Genomic DNA, 21729 nt, shown 5'->3' with positions numbered 1-21729 from the left:
TTTCCTGGGGCAGAGATTTCCACAGATTCACCACTCTCTGTGTGAAGAAGTTTTTCCTAATCTCGGTCCTAAAAGACTTCCCCTTTATCCTCAAACTGTGACCCCTCGTTCTGGACTTCCCCAACATCGGGAACAATCTTCCTGCATCTAGTCTGTCCAATCCCTTTAGGATTTTATACGTTTCAATAAGATCCCCCCTCAATCTTCTAAATTCCAACGAGTATAAGCCTAGCCAATCCAGTCTTTCATCATATGAAAGTCCTGCCATCCCAGGAATCAATCTGGTGAACCTTCTTTGTACTCCCTCTATGGCACTAAGAACTGAAGACAGGCTCTTGTTTGAATTAATATCTGCTATATTCACATAACTCCAGAAAACTAACATACTTGCTTTGGTTTCTTGTGTACGTTAGTTGCAAAAAGAGCATAAGTGATTAAGGGCCCAAAGTGGATTTCAATTACTATTCAGGGCAGGCATGACTTCATCAAGTGACTCCTGGAAGCCCAGATAAAAAACATCTCAAGACACTCCTCTCCGAAGGCCTCCTACAATTAGTCTCACAATCACTTTGACCTCCTACTGTCAGGCACAAGGTACTGCAGGAGAAGAACAAGGACTGTTAAGCTGTGTAACAGCCTTTTCCAGGCTGTGAGACTTTTGATTACCCTGCTACCATCCAGTATGCATTATTTATGACAGCGCTAGGAGCAGTAATACTGTTGCATATTTAACTATATGTCGTAAATGTACTTTATGTCAACTTGTACAACTACAGAGTTTTTATTATCTGTTATTTTATGTGTGGTATATGATATATGTACTGTGTTGTGCAGCCCGGTCCGGAGGAATGTTGTTTCGTTTAGTTGTATACCTGGTATGGTTGAATGACAATGAACTTGAACTGGAACTACCCTCGCCACTATTTGATTTACAACTTCCAAATATTCAATCAGATTTATCAAGCATGACCTCCCATTTACAAGCCCATGCTAAGAGAGGCACAGGCTCCAGAACAAAATATGCAAGGGTTATTGGACTGCAATTGTTTTCATAATATACGTTATTGCTTAAGCATAATTAAGCTGGAGTTATTAGAACGTTAAATAACATTTTAATAAAATAATTTTGAAAATAAGTTTTAAATTAAAATAAATGTACACAAAATCCTTCAATTGGTTCAATTTTTCAATGCATTTTCAAATAAATGAATGCAAATATTATTCTGCAGATTAAATGAAATGGCCTAAGGGGGGATTTATCTGGATGCAGGGCAGCCAGAAGTAATTAGATTAGCAGAACAAATATAAATAATTTTTCAAGAGCTTCAACACTGATGAAAGCGGTGCTTGGTTTAAACCAGAAATGAGAAATAGCAGTTTAAATTGGCGTGATACCTTTTCATTTACGATAACTTTTATGGACAAGTTTTAAAAAAGGAGAAAATCTGAGCAACTCGTGCTGGGCTAACAGTGACATTTCCATCTGTCACTCTTCCTTGTCACTAGAGTCCATGTCCAGCAGCCAAGCTGATTATACCAGGAAATGGCCTTTTTGATACTACACAAAATCAGCCCTACTGATTTCATGGCTGATCCCAGATCCTATTCAACCCCATATACATGCCTTCTCAGCATATCGTTTGATGCCCTGACTGATCAGGAAACGATCAGCTTCCACCTTAATTATACGAATGGACTTGGCCTCCACCGCAGTCTGTGGCAGAGCATTCCAGTACTCTCTGGCTAAAAAAAAACTCCACTTTACCTCTGCCCTAAAGGGTCTTCCCTCAATTATGAGGATGTGGCCTCTAGTTCTGGATACTAGTTACTGGCAGCCAACCAGAAAAGGCCCCTTTTATTCCCACTCAATGCATCCTGCTTGTCAGTCATTCCACTATCCATGCCAGTATATTTCCTGTAGCACCATAGGATTTAATCTTGTTAAGCAGCCTCATGCGTGGCACCTTATCAAACACCTTCTAAAAATCCAAGTAAATGACATCTACTGCCTCTCATTTGTCCACACTGCTTGTTACTTCCTTGAAGCACACCAACAGGTTTGTCAGGCACCATTTCCTTTTTATAGAAACCATGCTAACTTTGACTAATTTTTTCATTAGTCTTCAAGTACCTTGAAACCTCATCTTTAATAATAGACTCCAACACTTTCCCAACCACTGAGGTTAGGCTAACTGGTGGATAATTTCTTTCCTCCCTACTTAAAGAGTGGCGTGACATTTGTCATCTACCAGTACTCCGGGACCATGCCAGAATCAAGATCATGATCAATGCATCTGTTATCTCTTCAGCAACCTCTCTCTGGACTCTGGGACATAGTCCATCTGGTTCAGGTGGCTTAACCACCTTAAGACCTTTGAGTCTGCCTAGCACTTTTTCCTTTGTAATAGCAATGGTACTCGCTCCTGTTCCCTGACACTCATGGACATCTGGCACACTGTGAGTGTCTTCCACAGTTAAGAAAGATGCAAAGCACTCATTAAGTTCATCTGCCATTCCTTTGTACCCCATTACTACTTCACCACGATCTTTTTCCAGTGGTCCAAATATCAAGTCTCACCTCCCTTTACTCTTTATATAACTGAAAAAACTTTCGGTACGCTGCTTCAGATTATTGGCTAGTCTGCCCTCATATCTCATCTTTTCCCTTCTTATAACTTTTTTAGTTGCCTTTTGTTGGATTTTAAAAGCTTCCCAATCGTCCAACTTTCCACTCACTTTTGCTACCTTATATGCCCTTTCCTTGGCTTTTATGCAATCCTTAACTTCCTTTGTCAATCACGGTTGCCTACCCCTATCATTTCAGAACTTCTTCCTCTGTGGGACATGTTTATCCTACATCTTGCGAGCTATTCCCAGAAACTTCAGCCATCTCCGCTCTGCCGTCATCCCCGTCAGTATCCTTCTCTAATCCATCTGTGCAAGCTACTCTTTCATACTTCCATAATTCCCTTTATTCCATTGCAATACTTATGCTTCTCCCTCTCAAATTGCAGAATGAACTCAATCATATTATGATCACTGTTTCCTAAGAGTTCCTTTACATTAAGTTCCCTAATAAGATCTAGGTTACTACACAACACCCAATCTAAAATAACCTTTCCCTGAGTAGAGTCAAGTACAAGCTGCTCTAAAAAGACATCTTGTAGGCATTCAACAAATTCCCTCTTGTGATCCAATACCAACCTGATTTTCCCAATCCACCTGCATATTGAAGTCTCCCATTACAATTGTGTCATTACCCTTATTACATGCCTTTTCCAGCTCCCTTTGCAATCTCAAACCCACATCTTGGCTACTATTTGGATGCCTATATATGACTCCCATAATAGTTTATCTACTCTTGCAGTTTCTTAACTCCATCCACAATGATTCAACATTCTTTGACCCTATGTCACCTCTTTCTAAAGATGTAATTTCATTTTTTACCAACAGAGCCACATCACCACCTATGCCTTCCTGCCTGTCCTTCCGTACAAAGTACACCATTTGATGTTAAGCTCCCAACTATGGCCTTCTTTCAGCCACGACTCAGTGATGCCCACAACATCATACTGAGCATTCTTGAATTGTGCTACAAGTTTGCCCACCTTATTCTGAAAGCTACATGCATTTAAATACAGCACCTTCAGTCCTGCATTCTTTGCCCTTTTGAGTTTTGCCTCTGTGGTACAATTTAACTTTTTGCTCTGTCTGCATTTGAACCCAATCATTGGCTTGTCCTTCCTTATATTCATGTTACACCCATCATCTACTTATAAACCTACTGGCACATCCTCAGCTCTATCATACTGGTTCCCAACCCCCTGCCATCTTATCTTAAACCATTCCCAACAGGTCTAGTAAATCTGCCTGTCAGAATATTGGCCCCTCTTGGATTCAAGTGAAACCCACCCTATTTGTGCAGGTCCCACCTGCCCCAGGAGAGGTACCAATTATCCAGCAATCTGAATTCTTGACCCCTGCTCCAAGTCTTCAGAAAACACATTTATTTACCACCTCATTCTATTCCTACCCTCACTGTCACATGGCAAAGGCAGTAATTCAAGATTACTACCTTTGAGGTCCTGCATCTCAGCTTCCTTCCTAAATCCTAATGGCTTGTGGCTTTTAAATGCTAAACTTGTGACCCTCAGAACTGGGTACATCCCTTAACATCTCTAGGTGTGTTGACGTAACTCAAGTGCTGTCAATCACTTCACATTTCTTCACTATTAATCAATGAAGAATTTTGAGTAGCAAGCTTCAAAACATCTGGACAGTGCAAAAGGCATCTAGTTGGAAAGGGCAATTTATACCATTTCTCTGTAAGGAACCAGGAGGCCTGGAGGTACAAGTGCTGTAGTTGTAGGAAAAGGTACAGGTATCAATGTCAGAAGAGTAGACCTGAAAAACTGGACATCAGGCTACCTAGGATTTACCTTCAAATACTTTATCATCCTAACTGTATTAAGAACTAATTCCTGCATCCCTACCACTGAACTCCTATCAAGACCATAAGACCACGTTCTTCCTCTAGCTGCTTCTGACATGGGAGCCTGGCTAACCAACCTGAGGCAGGGAGGGCCCAACCACATTTTTTGTGTCAGGTTGATCGTTTATCAAAAATATAGAGTCATAGAGTTCAGACCCTTCGGCCCATCTAGTCAGTCTTGAAGTATTATTCTGCATAGTCCCATTAACCTGCACCTGGACCATAGCCCTCTTATTTACCTATAAGTACTTAACTAAATTTCTCTTAAATGTTGAAATGGGACACACATAAAACACCTCCACTGGCAGCACGTTCTCAGCATCCTTTTTCTGAAGAAGTTCCTCCTCATGATTCCTTTAAATATTTCACCTTTCACCCCTAACCCATGACTGCTAGTTCTAAACTCACTCAGCCTCAGTGGAAAAATGTCTGCTTGTGTTTACCCCATCTGTACTCCTCATTATTGTGTATACCCCTATCAAATCCCCCCTCATTCTCCAACATTCCGGAGAATTAAGTCCAAATCTAATCAATCTTTCCCTTTCTCTCAGGTTGTCAAGTCCCGGCAACATCCTCGTAAATTTTCTCCCAGCTCTTTCAATTATATTGATATCTTTCCCATAGGTAGGTGACCTGAACTGCACACAATACTCCAAATTAAACCTCACCAATGTTTTATACCACTTCAACATTCATATGGCATTCGACTATGTCTTCTTTTGCACATTAGTTGTTTGTCAGTTTTTATTTGTGTGCAGTTTTTCATAAATTCTGTTGTACTGTGAATGCTTACAAGAAAATGAATCTCAAAATAGTGTACAATCCGTCAACTCGAGCCAAAGGGGTAACCTGACTGAATTTAACTTACCTCATCATTGAAATTTTCTACAACCAATGGAATCACTTTCAAGGACTCTTCATCTCACGTTCTCGATATTTATTGCTTATTTATTTATTATTATTGTTTCTTCTTTTTGTATTTGCACAGTTTGTTGTCTTCTGCACTCTGGATGAACACCCTATTTGTGGAAGTCTTTCACTGATTCTGTTTTAGTAATTATTCTATAGCTTTGTTGACTATGCCCCACAAGAAAATGAATCTCAACGTTGTTTATGATGATATATATATATATATTTTGGTAATACAAATTACTTTGAACTTTGATACGATAATAAATTTACTTTAAACTTTGAAAGTCTTTCCTTAAATGGGATTAGTAATGTTAAATTTGTTACTGAAATAATTTATTGGTAAGGTTGCCCATTTAACTCAATTGTACTGGGAGTATCAGCCACGCCCTCACCAGTGAAAATAACAGCCTAATTACACCAGTGTCAGATACAAAGACTAACTGATCTGCACAACATCTGAACCCAACTGTCACGCGTAGAAATTCAGTGTATTAAGAAATGGCACAAAACTGACATTTTTGTTTCTTGCTGCAAAATGACTTAATGATTTATTTTCACTTTATGTATCAGCAGAGTTGATCAAATTGTGGCACAGAGGAGTTAATATAATTAGAGTGGCAAAAAAATATTATGCAATTATTAGATTATGAATTATGAAAAGATGTGCAGTTATTAAGCTGACATACTCTAAAATATTTATCAGCACAAGCTGAGCTGCTCCTCAATTTTTTGAATTACAGGTCACTTAGAATGTACTGGACATTTAGGGACATCATTTATCCAGAGGATCTAATCAACAATGTAATGTGTTCCTTGCCTCAAGTATTCATCAATTAATGACTATGCTTCCTACTGTTTACAGCCACAGCTGATTATTCTTTTTGCGTGAAGGTATGAACATAATGTAGCAAATTAGCACAAAGGCTAGAATAATTTGGTAAACAACCAAAGCATCTCTGTATCATACTTCCATTGACATCTGTTGTTATGATCAATTTAATGTAATCTTGGAATGCACTTTAAACAACAATTCTTAATGCTATTTAATCAGCTACTTAATTTCTTGAAGGGAATGTCAAGCAATTTGCCCCAGAGCAGGAAGTGGAAGGTCACATATGAATATTAACTCTGTTTCTCTTCCCAAAGACACAGCCTAACCTACTGAGTATTAGTATCATTTTCTGGTTTTAGTCGAGAAGCCCCAGGAGCAAATTTGTGATTTATGCTACAATGGGAAGTGTACTTGAGGATTATGATGATGGATCCTGAAGAAGGGTTTTGGTCCAAAACATTGACTGCTTAGACATTTATATGGACACTGCCTGCTTGACCTGCTGAGTTCCTCTGGCATTTTGTGTGAATGATTCTTTTGCATGTATTATTAATAAATAATTTGCCAATGCTTATGAAATAACGGAGTATAAACATTACAAAGGGAATATTTTTAGCAATCCCTGCAATGGACAAATATTTTCATTAAAGATATTTTCTCGTTGCTGCTATTAGGAAGAAGATATAGGATCCTTAGGACCCACACCATCTGGTTCAGGAACAGTTATTACTCCTAAAAAATCAGGCTCTTGAACCAGATGGGATAAATTCACTCAACGTCACTCGCTCCAACACTGAAATGTTCCCACAATCTATGGACTCACTTTCAAGAACTCTGCATCTCATGTTCTCAATGTTCATTGCTTATTTATTATTTTTTTTTCTCTTTTGCATTTGCACAGTTTGTTCTCTTGTGTACACTGGTTGAATACTCAAATTGGTGTGTTTTTTTATTGATTCTCTTATGGCTCACAAATTTACTGTGTATGCACAAAAGAAAATGAATCTCAGTGTTTTATATGGTGACATATGTGTATTTTGATAACAGATTTACTTAGAACTTTGAGCTTCTTTAACAAATTAGAGTCTGGTGATCAAAACCAATTGTGTGAGAAGGATAACAAATTTGTATATTATGAATAAACTCTTCTCGGACTTCCAGCTGGGTACAATTATTGATTTTAACTGATGTTTCGATGATAATCTCTGCCATCATCATCAGGGATGATGCCTGGGCATGTCCAGTCTGGTGGTATTTATACCCCCTTTGTCCGTCCCTCCTGAATGGTTAGTCCTCGTCCAATCAGGTTTCTGCTCCCCCAACTTATTTCCAATTGAATTCCAGTTCTTACTTAGAGTAAGATCTTCATCTTTGTTAAAATTCTTTTCCTCTAGTTTTATTTTGATGGCTTCCTTCACCAGGCGGTCCCAAAACCCATTAAGTGGCACAGAAGTTTTGTGCCATCGAAGTCAATCCCATGGTCACTGAAAATTCCTCTGGGTAAACCAAACAGCTACACTTCCTGTGCTACTTGATGCATGTTTGCACCATGCGTCCCAACTGGCTGATATAAGCTGCTCCGCGTTCACAGGGAATCCTGTAAGTACCAGCCATTCTGAGTTCACGTCATCTTTGACTTTCCATTAGCTGTGATTTGAGCTTCTTTATGGGCTTGTGGATGGTAATAATTCAGTATTTCTTCAGGATCCTGGTGATCCTTCCAGAAACCATGAAAATATAGGGAATACAGGTGGTGGAGGTCGGTTCCGCTTCATTGTTAGGTTCCCTGGTTTTTCTGTCGGCCCTTTTCAGGGCCCAATTGATTTCTTTGTAGCTATTCTGTAGAAGCATCATGCGTAATCATCTTATTTCCTTGTGGAGACTCTCAGGATTCAAAATGGTTTTTGCACGGTTAATCAAAGTAGAAAGAACCGTTTCAAGTTGGGAAGCGTGATGGTGGCTGTTACTTTTGAGGTATGAATCCATGTGAGAGGTTTCTGATGGATGCCATGACTGAGGCTACCGTCCAGCTTCCTTCATATTAGAATGTCCAGGAATGGGAGGCAGCCATTCTCCATCCCCATCGTAAGTTGAATGCTCGGATGCATGCTCTTCAGACCGTGTGAAACTGTTGGAGTGCCTGGAGCCCATGAGGCCACACCACAAAGGTTTCATCAACATATCTGAATTTATATATTGAAAACTTGTATATTTTTTACACTACTGATGAACTTTATTTTGTATTATTCAGTAGTATTTAAGCCTTGAAAAATTTTATATAACTGCCTTGTAGGTAACTGCTACTCGAGCGCAAAGATTCATGAGCCAGTCCTAGAACTACAGACAAGGAGCAAGCGCACAAAGTACTTGGTCAAGTGACAATTTTTTAGATACTAAACAAATATAAATATTTTAAAAAGTACTTTCAATTTTTGGTCGCCAGTATCCCCACACTATTCATCAAAATATGCTTCAGTAGGTTATAATAAGTACATTTTTAATTTTATATCATGTACCATCTGCCAAACACCTTATATATTTTTAAATGACATAACATAAATTGGTGGCAAATGTAATGATGACCAATATCATGTTAACTTGAACCAGATACTACAGTACTGTGCTATAGTCATAGGCACATATACACAACTAATTTTAAGTATTGCACTGTACTACTGCTGCTGCAAAAAGACAAATTCCATGACATATGTAAGTGACGATAAACCTGATTTGGACATGGGTCTCTATTGTGGACTGAGAGTGGAAAGGGGAGGGAAAGGGGATGGAGAGGGGAATCGTAGTTGGGAAAAGGGACGGGGAGGGGAGGGAGTGGGAAGCACCAGAGGGCCAATCTGTAGTGATCAATAAACCAATTGTTTGGAATCAAATGACCTTGCCTGGTGTCTCAGGGCCAGGTACGTCTGCAGACACACCACTCCTCCGCCCCTGTCCCACACCCTTCCACCGTCGCCATTCCCAATGTCCTTTACTCCTCATGGAGTTACAAAATCACTGTCTGCTCCACTTTGACTAACACAGTACTGTGCAAAAGTTTTAGGCACCCTTGCTCAATACTGTATATGTGCCTGAGACTTTTGCACAATACTGTAGATTAGGGTATATAAAAATTCTGGATTGGAGAACATGTCTTACAAGGATAGGTTGAGCAAGCTTAGTCAATTCTCTTTGGAGCGAAGGATGATGAGAAGTGACTTGATCGATGTGTATGAGGTATAAAGCAAATGGATAGCCAGAGACTTTCTTCCGAAGGTGGAAGTAGATAATACTCAAATTTTAAGGTGATTGGAGGAACATATGGGGGGAATATCAGAGGTAAGTTCTTTACACAGAGAGCGGTAGGTGCCTGGAATGCCTTGCCAATGGCAGTAGTAGAGACAAGTACGTTAGAGACATTTAAGCATCTCTTAGATAAGCACATGAATGCTCAAAAAATGGAGACAATGGAGGAGGGAAGGATTAGATTGATCTTAGAGTAGGTTAAAAAGTGAGCACAGTATTATTTGCCAAAGGGCCTGTACCATACTATGCTGATCTACATTCTATGTTCGATGAGAGAAATCATGCAGAAGTACCAAGGAGAATATCACAGTTTTTCTTGTGATCAGATAAGCTAGTTGATGGATTATTATACTTTCAAATTTCTGTATAAAATAAATGAAACTGAAGAAATTACTGGACAAAAATCGCCCTGGTTACAGAGTGTTTCATGAAGCTTCACTGCTCATATTTGGTGCTCTTGCACTGTGTTACAAGGAAGATCTGAGGTATGACCGCAGGGGCTCTCTTTCCCTCGGTGGAGAATTTCCATAATGTAAGTGGGTAAAGGAGAAAGAAAATGGTATTGAATAGCTGTTGTACAGCCAACCTGTTTGATTCACTTTGAATTTCGCCATTTGCAAATTTGAGCTCACTCCAAAGTCAATAAACCTGCAGATAAATTTATATTCTCAGTATTAGATCCAAAGTGCAGAGAGAGAGAGAGAACAGTGCAGCACATCTGGATAAACCATGGTGTCAACCTAAGCTAATCCCATCTGCCTGCACATGGTCCATATCCCCCTATTTTCTGCTTGCTCATTTCTTGTTGAAATGCCTCTGAAATATTGCCATTGTATCTACTTCCCCACCTCCCCTGGCTACACATTCCAGGGACCTACCATGACTTGTGTTCAAACTCTTGCCTCAAAAATCTCTTTCTAAATCTTCCCCGTCTCACATTAAGCCTATGCCTGATAACATTTGCCATCTCCAGCCCTGGAAATGACTATCTATTCTGACTGTGCCTCTCATAATTGGATATGCTTACGTCTGGTCACTCCTCAGCCTCTGACACTTCAGAGAAAACAATCAAAGTCAGTCCAACTTTTCCTTATGACTAATACATTCCAATTTTGGTAAATTTCTTCTGCACATTCCCCAAAGTCTCCAAGAATTACAGATAATGCTCCAAATGTGGACTCAACGACGTTTTCAACAACTGCAATCCGATTTCCGGGTTTATCTACACAGTGCCCTAAAATAATGAAGGTAAGCATGTTGCATGCCTTCTTTATTACCCTATCCACTTGTGTCATGATTTTTACAGATTAGTTTTATTTGGCACATGTACATTGAAACATACAGTGAAATGCGTTGTTTGTGTAGTGACCAAACCAGTCCAGGGATGTGCTACATTAGCCTGCAAGTGATGTGTCCTTTTGGCACCAGCTTGGCATGCCCACAATGTGCTAACCCTCAGCAGTACATTTTCAAAATGTAGGACGAAACCAGCGCGACCATGTGGTCATGGGAAGAATGCAAATGTTCCTTACAGTCAGTGATGGGAATTGAGCCTAAATTGCTGGCACTGTAAAGTATTACGTTAACCACAAAACTACCAAGCCGCAGGGAGTGGTGGACTTGCACTTCAAGGTCCCTCTGTACGCCAGTGCCTAAGGGTCCTGCCATTTACTGTTTACTTTGCTCTTGCATTTTTTATATGATTACACACTTCCATGTTTTTTCCCCCAAATTTGAGATTGCATGGGTCCTTCAAAGGTAGATCTGCTCTGCATTGGCAAATCCACCAGCGATTATCAGTCTCGCTGGTCATGTAGAAATGCTTGGGACAGTCTACTTTCTTCCATTCACATTTGGGATGTCAGCTAAATGGCTGGAAAGAATGCCCTCTGGCACATGTGTAAAGTATCAGTAGCCCATGGGCCAGAGTAATGCCTTAATAAATGCTTACATTCAAGAGGCTGGTCTTTGAAATTCATAAATTACTCTTTGACCAGGCTATAAGACCATAAGACCATCAGATATTGGAGTAGAAATATGCCATTTGGCCCATTGCGTCTGCTCCACTATTTCATCATGCAGATCCATTTTCCCTCTCAACCTCAATCTCCTGTCTTCTCCTGATAACCCTTCATGCCATGACTAATCAAGAATCCATCAATCCCTGACTCAAATATACCCAATGACTTAGCCTACACGGCCACCTGCGGCAACAAATTCTACATGTTCACCACTCTCTGGCTAAAGAAGGCCTTTCAATATTTAATAAGTTTCAATGAGATCCCCCTTCATTCTTCTGAATTCCAGTGAGTACAGCCCCAGAGCCTTCAAACACTCCTCGTATGATAACCATTGCATATCAGCTGCCAGGCATTCATTAACATTGGGCCATACAAAACTGCCAAGGCTGTAAAGAATCTTTTTTTTTTGATGCACAATCAGCTGTATGACGTATCCTTTTCATCTCTTTAACCTCTAAACATTGAGCTTATGTGTTGGTTGTTATTCTTTTTAACAAACTCGTAAATGGGGTCCAGCTTCTACAACCATTTTATGACCAGGCCTACATACTGTTGGTTCTAATCACTGTTCTGTCTAAGCTCTGTGAGTGTGCAGCCACACAGTACTAAACTGCTCCCATGCAGATAGCCTTTGCTGTCATGCAGATGGAATTTTCTTTTATATAATGTTCATTTAAGGTGCCGCGTAGCTTCCAGTCAGTGTCAAAAACTTCCTGCTCCGAACAATTGTTGGTCCATGGTGCTGAAAAAAAATTGGAGGACACACTGGTTCTAATGGTATGCCCAAGATTCTCTTTTGAACATTGGCTTAGCAAATATGCAGACCAAAATATTTGCAGACACTTACTTTTATTTTATAAAACTGGAAAATAATTTGAGTGCAGAAAGTGAGGATTATCATCTCCACTTGACTAAGTTTATGAATGTAATTACCCGGATGTGGATCAGTTCCACAATTCGGATTCTACATGTTCTAGTAGGAATGTATTGAATTCAGGATCAAAAGGCACAGGTCTCTGCATCCTCCCTAAGAAATCTAAACTGATTTGTTATTGGTCAGATAAATGGTGGGGGATTAACATATAATGGGATTAATGCAAATGGCTTTGACATTGTGGACTCAAGCCTATTTCCATGCTGCCTGCAGTGACTCTGACTTCGTTGATGGTAGGATCAAAGTCTTGGGAAGATTTCCATTACTTGTGATTTTTCCAGGTATTGTCTTTTATTAACTTGACTTGAACTCAGGTGGATTTGATGTCCAAGACAGAGCTGTCTTCACTTTCTTCCTCTCCTGAACCAGGGATAGATCCCTTGAAAGATCTGATTAAGATCAAGACCTTCCAGGAATATTTGATATGTATACCTTCACTAATGCTTCTAACAATAAAAGATTCAGAATGCAATATTATTCTTTATGGTTTTGTATGGTCTCACCAGTAGGTAGTACAAAGTTTTTACAATGCATAAAATACAATAGTAAAACAATCACAGGAAAGTAAAACGGTAATTTTAAGAACAGATTATACATTGTGGTTTGTGTTTGATACATTAGTGCAGCAAATGCTTCTATTTCATTGAGAGTTGCTGCCTTCAATTAATGATTTGCTCTCGATAGGTTTACTTCTTATTTACGTATGCAAACAGCAACACAAAACAGCTCAAAGACACTAAATGAACTTTTAAGAAGCGTTCTTTCCGTCCAGTAGTTAAGAAATACAGAACCTAGTGGATCGAATGCTTGAGATTGGTCCCATCCAGATGAATTTAAGTGATGTAAACCAGGGAGAATCTTAGAAAGATGGTTTAGGATATCTCTCAAAAAATATGCTTCATATGCAACTTCTTTGCCGTTGTTATGATTTTAAAAAAATCAACTAAGTTATTATGAATAGAATTTACTCTGGATTAACAAGAGGAATGGTTTTCCCCTCTCTGTGACACTTTATAAGGAGTTAGAAGAAATTAAAGATTCATTAAATGATTTCAGCAGGAGTCAGGAAATCCCTGTATGGCTCGTAAGATCATTAGAGTGATTATAAATTTGCAAGATCTATCATAATACAAGTGGCAGAACCAAGGAAAACAGGCAAGAGCTTTCACTAACAAGGTTGAGTTTGCACTTTGAGGCCTATTATGTTATAATTACTATTTTGGCATTTTGAATACGTATGGACATACTCCATTTTAAATCTTGTTGTTTTAAACGAATTCCATAGGGCTACGTTATGACTGAAAGCTTACAGATGCAGTTCTCTGTTTTAGTAACTGAACAAAATCATCTACTGAAGCTGAGCGTCGATTCCCGATATAAAGTTACCTTGGTACTGAGCACTGAAACCCCGGTGCCTGTGGTTGTTGTCTGATATAAAGTGCAGCCTCAGCCAGTTCTTGTTGCTGATAATGGGTGGAGGGAGGTTCATTCCTGACAACCTGCAAGAAAACAAAATGGAAATGTCTTGGTTATTTACAGCCAAGTTTCTCCATTCATTTCTTTATCAACGTACTCCTGTGTCAACATCAAAATGATAGGAAACAAGGGGTGGGGAGGGTCTGCGGGTGAAAGCAGGAGATTAATCTTCAAATAAATGTTAAAAATAAGAGCAATTCTTTAAAGACAAATTCAAAGATTCGAAGTGCATTTATTATCAAAGTATGTATGCAGTATACAACCCTGAGATTCCTCTTCCCCACAGACAGCCATGAAACAAAGAACACCATGGATCCCCTTCAAATAATAAACATCAAAATCAAAAACAAATGGCACAAACAGCAACAAAAGTAATGAGTGAAAGCACAGAATATAAGCACAAAAGTGGAAGGAGTCCAAGCATATTCAGTTCTCATAACTACAACTGATTCATTCAGCCATTTACCTACACTCATGGTCATTTTATTATGTACTGTACCCTGCTCATTACTGCAAATAGCCAATCAGCCAATCATGCAGCAGCAACTTAATGCATAAAAGCATGCAGACATGGTCAAAAGGTTTAGATGTTGCACAGACCAAACAGCAGAATGGGGAAGAAATTTCTAAGTAACTTTGATCGTGGAATGATTGTGGGTGCCAGATGGATTAGTTTTAGTATCTCAGAAAATGTTGATCTGGGATTTTCACACACAACAATCTCCAAAGTTTGCAGAGAATGGTGTGTAAAACAGAAAAAAAAAAAGACATCCAGTGAACAGCAGTTCTGTGGGCTAAAATGCTTTGTTAATGAGAGAGGTCAGAGGAAAATGACCAGACCGATCGGGTTCAAACTGACAAGAAGGTGACAATAACTCAAATAACCACACGTTACAACAGTGAGCATCTCTGAACACACAACACATCAAACCTTCTAGTGGATGGGCTACAGCAACAGAAGACCACAAACTTACACACATTGGCCACATTTTTTAAGTACGGGAAGAACCTCATAAAGTAGCCACAGAATGTATTTGTAGGTTATTTGATAAGAGCATAAGGCATAGGAGTAGAATTAAGCCATTCAGCCCATCAAGTTTGCTCCAAAATTCCATCATGGCTGATTTATTATCCTTCTCAACTCCATTCTTCTGCCTTCTTCCTGTAGCCTTTGACACCTTTACCAATCAGGAACCTTTCAACCTTTGCTTTACATATACCCGATGACTTGTACTCCACAGCAGCCTGTGGCAGTGAATTCCACAGACTTACCAAACTCAGGCTAAAGAAATTCCTCCTCATCTCAGTTCTAAATGTAAGTCCTTGTATTCTGAGGCTGTGCCTTCTGGTCCTAGAGTTTCCCACTATCTACAAAGCTGATGCACAAACAACACTGCAGAGAGATTCGGAATTTGAAGGCAAGAAAGTGTGCTGGAATGGAAGTACAAGCAGCAGGTGAGTAAAATTCAGCCAGTGAGAAGCCACTTCTACGTATACGCATCATCGCTGAGAAATTAATCCTGAAACAGGGTGTAAGTGAAACACTGAAATAAAAATATAGGAGTATAGGGAGCAGAGAAAAATCTGAGGTTTATAGTCTTTGACATGAGCGGTTAATTTACAAATCAACACAAGAATCATTTGCTCACCGCACTCCACTCCACTCAGAATTTATGAGTGCTCCCACCACATTAGTAAAATAATTGCATTTGATTAGATTGTGCCACGTGGAACAATTGAATAAAATCTATGCAGGAATTTGTTCATACTTGTCCCACAGAAACATGTGTTAGCTATGCACACTGGTTGAAGCCAGTGGGCATAAAACCATATGATATAGTAGCAGAATTAGGCCATTTGTCCCATTGAGTCTGCTCCACCATTTCATCATGTTGGATTTAATTTTCCTCTCAGCCCCAATCTCCTGCCTTCTCCCCTGTATCCCTTCGTGCCATGACCAGTCAAGAATATGTCTTAAATATACATAAAGAGTTGGCCTCCACAGCTACCTGTGGCAAAGAATTCCACAGATACACCACTCTCCTGCATTTATAGCCTTATTGATTTTTATTTACCATGAACGATTTTGCCTCAATCATTTTTTTTTCAGGCAGGAGCTTGGGGAACTTGCAACATTTCTTAGCTTATCATCCAATATTCCATAAGTGAGGCCATTCAAAGAGAGCCAACTAAGTGAATTTGATTCTTGACTCCGAGAGACGGTATCAATTATGAGGAAAAGACCAGGCACTTGCAATGTGTGTCACAAAGAGTCTAAACATCAGATGGAAAGAAGCAGCAAGATTTGTAAAGAGAATTTGAGAGAATTGTGCCTTGACAGCTGAAGGCATAGAGAAATTAAATCTCAGGATGATCAAGAAGCCAGAATTAAAAGACTGCAGGTATCTCGGACACTGAGAGAAGGAGTAAACTGGAGATTGAGATCGGCCAGAACATGGAATCATTTGAAAAAAGGTAGAAATATGTTTAAAAGCAAGATAATGCTTAACCCAAGTCAGCAAACTCCGAGGTTTTGGATGAATACAGCTGAAAGGTGGGCAACAGGTCTTTGGCAATTTCAAATTTATTAACAACTGAATTTTGCAGACTTACTAGATAAAAGATAAAAAGGGATCAAAATATGATTGGATCAAACACTACCAGATTGTTTGATAAAAGTTTGGTTTCTTCATCAGCAATCTCAATTAGCAAGGATCAATGTCAAAGCACATAAAATCAAATTTATGTGATTTGTTTAACCAACAGAATTCATGGTTTAATTAAATGCCAGACATTTTTTTTCAGTTTTGAACATTTAAGTAGGAAGAAAATATGTGAAAATGTTTTTAATTAAGTTTAGCTTTACTAATCAATGACTCAAAAGATTCACAAAGTCAATCCTAAATTTATATACATAAACCAAAGAATATTCAAGTACTTCAACTAATATCCCAAAGGTGACATGCATTTTTATATCTATTTTGCCCAGGATGTGCTATGTGCATTGTGTTGTGTCCTGTTGGCAATGTGCTTTAAATCTTGGCCCCAGAGGAACACTGTTTTGTTTGACTACATTCATGGATAACTGAATGATAATTAGGCTTGAACTCGAACTTATTCCTATAGGGAAAAAGATCAGAAACACAGTCCCTTAATCGCTCAGCAATCAAATAGCCCTAGTCACAAATAAATATGAATTCTATCTTCTCTCAAATAAAAAAGTTAATTTAAAGCCTAAGTATACCTAAGCTGTGGGCGCAATCAAAAGCAATAACTGCTTCATGATAACAATTGGATTTAAGTTGGGATGCGTGGAATTCTTGCACAATCAAACAATTTGCATCTTTCCAAGAATAATTTAAAAGGAACACCAACCCAAGTTCAATAAACCTGGAATAATGTTAATATTCAAATACACAGAAAATGTTTCATTTATATCTTATTTTCAATCCTTGCCAATTTTCAATTCCCAAACTAATATAAATTACAGGCATTCAGTTGTGCATGGGCAAAGTCCAGCTCATTGAATCTATTCCAACAGACCAACACGGTAAGTGTCCATTCAACAAAACAGTGTTTGGAACCTGCTTCCATCTGTCATCCAGGACATGCCCAATTGTCATTGCTACCATCAAAAAGGAGATACAGGAATACACGCAATGATTCAGGAACTGCTTGTTCCCCCCGCCATCAGATTTCTGAATGGACATTGAACTCAACAACACTACCTCACTACTAATTTGCACTACTTAAATAACTATTTAATATGTATATACATTTTCTTGTGAAATTCAGTTTTTTATTGTTATGTATTGCATTGTACAGCTGCCACAAAAACAACAAATTTCACAGCATACACTCCTGATATTAAACCTGATTCTTACACATAATAAGATAATAAAATATGTGTTGATTAAATTATAGTCTGTTTTACAGTACAACTACAGAAATGTTTGATGGCTCTGGGTCTGTACTCACCGGAATTCAGAAGGATAAGGGGAGAATCTCATTGAAACCTTTGGAAAGTTGAAAGGCTTAGACAGAGTAGATGTGGAAAGGATGTTTCCCATGGTGGGAGAGTCTACGACAAGAGGGCGCAGCCTCAGGATAGAGGGGCACCCTTTCAAAACAGAGATGCAGAGAAATTTCTTTAGCCAAAGGGTAGTGAACTTGTGGAATTTGTTGCCACATGCAGCTGTGGAGGTCAGGTTGTTGGGTGTATTTAAGGCAGAGATTGATAGGTTCTTGATTGGACATAGCATCAAAGGTTACAGGGAGAAGGCCGAGAACTGGAGTTGAGGAGGAGACAAAAAAAGGATCAGCCATGATTGAATGGCAGAGCAGAATCGATGGGCCAGGTGGCCAAATTCTGCTCCTATGTCTTATGATCTAACTATATAAAATTTTAACTATTTTGTCAGCAGGTGCTTTAATTACCCAGAGAAGCCACGATATATCACAGAAACAGAGAAAGGCATTCACCGAAATTTGCCCACTTATGTTTCATGGAAGTCTGCAAATTTCGAGCGTTATTTATTTATTCAGAGTTGCCGCATGGTAAAGGGTCTTACCGGCCCACAAGGTCGCACCACCCAATTATACTCATGTGACCAATTCATTTACCAACCCATATGCCTCTGAAATGTGGGAGGAAACCAGAGCATCTGGAGGAAACTCACAGAGTCACAGGCACTGCATACAAACCCCTTATACAAGGTGGTGGAATTGAACCCAAATCGCTGGTCCTGTAATTGCATTATGCTAACTGCTACACTAAAGTGCCTTCCAAGTTATTTATTCTATTTTTAAAAAATGCATTTTGAACGCATCGTCAATTGTATTCCATATTGCAAATCCATTAACTTATAGGAAAATGTATTCTAATTTTAAATCTAGTTCCTCTGATGCAAAAATCACGACTCAAACCTGCTCATGTCTACATCATGGAAATTCCAAGAATCGTAATTCCAATATTCAAGTTTATTTGTCATGTGTATATCAAAGCATACAGTGAAGTGTATCAATTGTGTTACAATCTATACACCCGAGGATGTTGTGGGGGTAGCCCGCAAGTGTTGCCATACATTCCGGCACCAAAAAGGCAATTTAAGTTCCCAGCTTGTATATAACCTGTACAAACCCACACTATCTTCCTTCCCACTCGATTGCCCTTTCCTTCCATTTATCATGAATAATTAAATCCATTTTGTTTCATTTTTTCATTGAATCCACTTGGGAGCAGACTAGCTGGAAACCTGTAATCAATCATAGATTTCACAGCTGCGATGTCACTTTTATTTAATGCACACTCGTACTAAATAAATATTGTACAAACAGTATGGGTTGAAATTTGCATAAATTGAACCATATTTTGGAGGGGGAGGTGGAGCAGTATTAATAGGCAGTGGAAGGCTTCAGTTGAGATATTGTAGAACATGCACATGAGACTGAAAAAAATCATTAATGTTCTACATCAATAAGCAGAATTATTCATATACCTATTGAACTATCAAAGCTAAATAATTAACGTACACAATACATGACAGTCCTCAGGTCCTGACTGAGTATACACTCAAAATGCTGGAGGGCTCAAAACGTTGACCCTCCATTTCTGTCTAAAAATGCTGCCTGACCTGCTAAGTTCCTCCTGATTGAATCCTCATCTTTTTCATTCCCATTTTCTTGAACTTGTCTACTTTGAAACAAAAAGATCAATTTCACTGACACAGATGGCCTGGAGCTTAATGGTGAGGTCCACACAGTGACAGGGCACTCAAAGACACTCTGATGTGGCTCACATCAGAGCATTAAAAATAACCCTGATCAAAAACGTCTCCTGGAGTCTTTGGACAAATGGAAAAACTTGTCCTTTCCTTTGCCATTTGTTAAAACAGTCAAGGCATTTCAAAGTTTGCAACAAAAGTAGAAGTTACTGACATTTATTAGAATAGTCATAGGGGACTTTGATATGGAGGTAGCTGGTGCCGGATTACAGGAGGAGGAATTTCTAGGGTGTCGATGAGATGGCTTGTTAGAGCAGCTCGTAGTTGAGCCCATTCGAGGATCAGCTCTTCTGGATTGGGTTTTGTGCAATGAACCAAAATTGATTACAGACCATAAGTATAAGAACCTTGAAATGATCATAATATGATCAAATTCACCCTGAAATTTGAGAAGGGAAGCTAAATATTACAGTGGAGTAAAGAGAATTACAGAGGCATGAAAGAGGAGTTGGCCAGAATTGAGCAGATAATAACACTGGCGGGGATGTCGGAAGAGCAGCAATGGCTAGAACTTATAACCATATAACAATTACAGCACGGAAACAGGCCCTCTTGGCCCTCCTAGTCCATGCCGAACTCTTACTCTCACCTAGTCCCACCGACCTGCACTCAGCCCATAACCCTCCATTCCTTTCCTGTCCATATATCTATCCAATTTACTTTAAACGACAACATCGAACCTGCCTCAACCACTTCTGCTGGAAGCTCGTTCCACACAGCTACCACTCTCTGAGTAAAGAAGTTCCCCTTCATGTTACCCCTGAACTTTTGCCCTTTAACTCTCAACTCATGTCCTCCTGTTTGAATCTCCCCCACTCTCAATGGAAAAAGCCTATCCACGTCAACTCTATCCATCCCCCTCATAATTTTAAATACGTCTATCAAGTCCCCCCTCAACCTTCTACGCACCAAAGAATAAAGACCTAAAAGACCTAGACTTCCTCATGCAATTTGGAAGGCACAGGATATATACATCTCAAAGTGGAAGAGTATTCTAAAGGAAAGATGACGCAACCAAGGCTAACAATAGAAGTCAAAACCAACATAAAAGCCAAAAAGAGTGCATATAATAGAGTAAAGATTAATGAGACGTTAGAGGATTGGGAAACTTTTAAAAACCTACAGAAGGCAAATAACAAATCATTAAGAAGGTAAAGATAGAATACCAAAGTAAGCTATCTAGCTAATAATATTAAAGAGGATACCAAAAGTTTCTTCAGACACATAAAACGTAAAAGAGAGGTGAAAGTGGATATCGGAAAATGTTGGAAAATGATGCTGGAGAGGTAGAAATGGAGGACAATGAGATAGCAAATGAACAGAATAAATATTTTTCATCAGTCTTCACTGTGGAAGACACTAACAGTACGGTGGAAGTTACTAACAGTACGGTGGAAGTTCTAGGTGTCAGGGAGCATGAAGTATGTGAAGTCACCATAACTAGAGAGAAGATGTTTGGAAAACTTAAAGGTCTGAAAGGTCAGATAGTGAACACCCCAGAGATCTTAAAGAGGTGGTTGAAGAGATCATGGAAGCATTAGTAATAATCTTTCAAGAATCACTAGATACTAGAATGGCTTTGGAAGGCTAGAAAATTGCAAATGTCACTCCACACTTCAAGAAGGGAGAGAGGCAGAAGAAAGGAAACTATAGGCCAACTTGTCTGACCTCAGGGGTTGGGAAGATGCTGGAGTCAATCATTAAGGATGGAGTCTCAGGGTATTCCGAGGCACATAATGAAACAGGCTGTAGTCAGCATGGTTTCTTCAAGGATGAATCATGCCTGAAAAATCTGTTGGATTTCTTTGAAGAAGTAGCAAGCAGGATAGACAAAGGTGTATCAGTTAATGTTGTGTACTTGAATTTTCAGAAAGCCTTTGACAAAGTGCCATACGTGAAGCTGCTTAACAGGCTATGAGCCCATGATATTACAGGAAAGATTCAAGCATGGATAAAGTAGTGGGAAAGAGTGGGAATAA

The 21729-nt window shown here is 39.2% G+C and overlaps 1 protein-coding gene across 1 annotated transcript in view; it reads right to left on the bottom strand.

Annotated features, from left to right (window-relative positions):
* Positions 1-21729, bottom strand: part of csmd3b (CUB and Sushi multiple domains 3b) — a 2134893-nt gene that overhangs the window by 902986 nt on the left and 1210178 nt on the right. Inside the window, exon 6 of the mRNA XM_072277417.1 lies at positions 13878-13990. Within this exon, the coding sequence (XP_072133518.1) occupies positions 13878-13990 (113 nt within the window). The remainder of the gene's footprint in view (positions 1-13877; positions 13991-21729) is intronic.

Source organism: Mobula birostris, chromosome 1 (genome assembly GCF_030028105.1).
Source record: "Mobula birostris isolate sMobBir1 chromosome 1, sMobBir1.hap1, whole genome shotgun sequence".
NCBI lineage: Eukaryota > Metazoa > Chordata > Chondrichthyes > Myliobatiformes > Myliobatidae > Mobula > Mobula birostris.
This window is presented reverse-complemented; position numbering and strand designations above follow the sequence as displayed.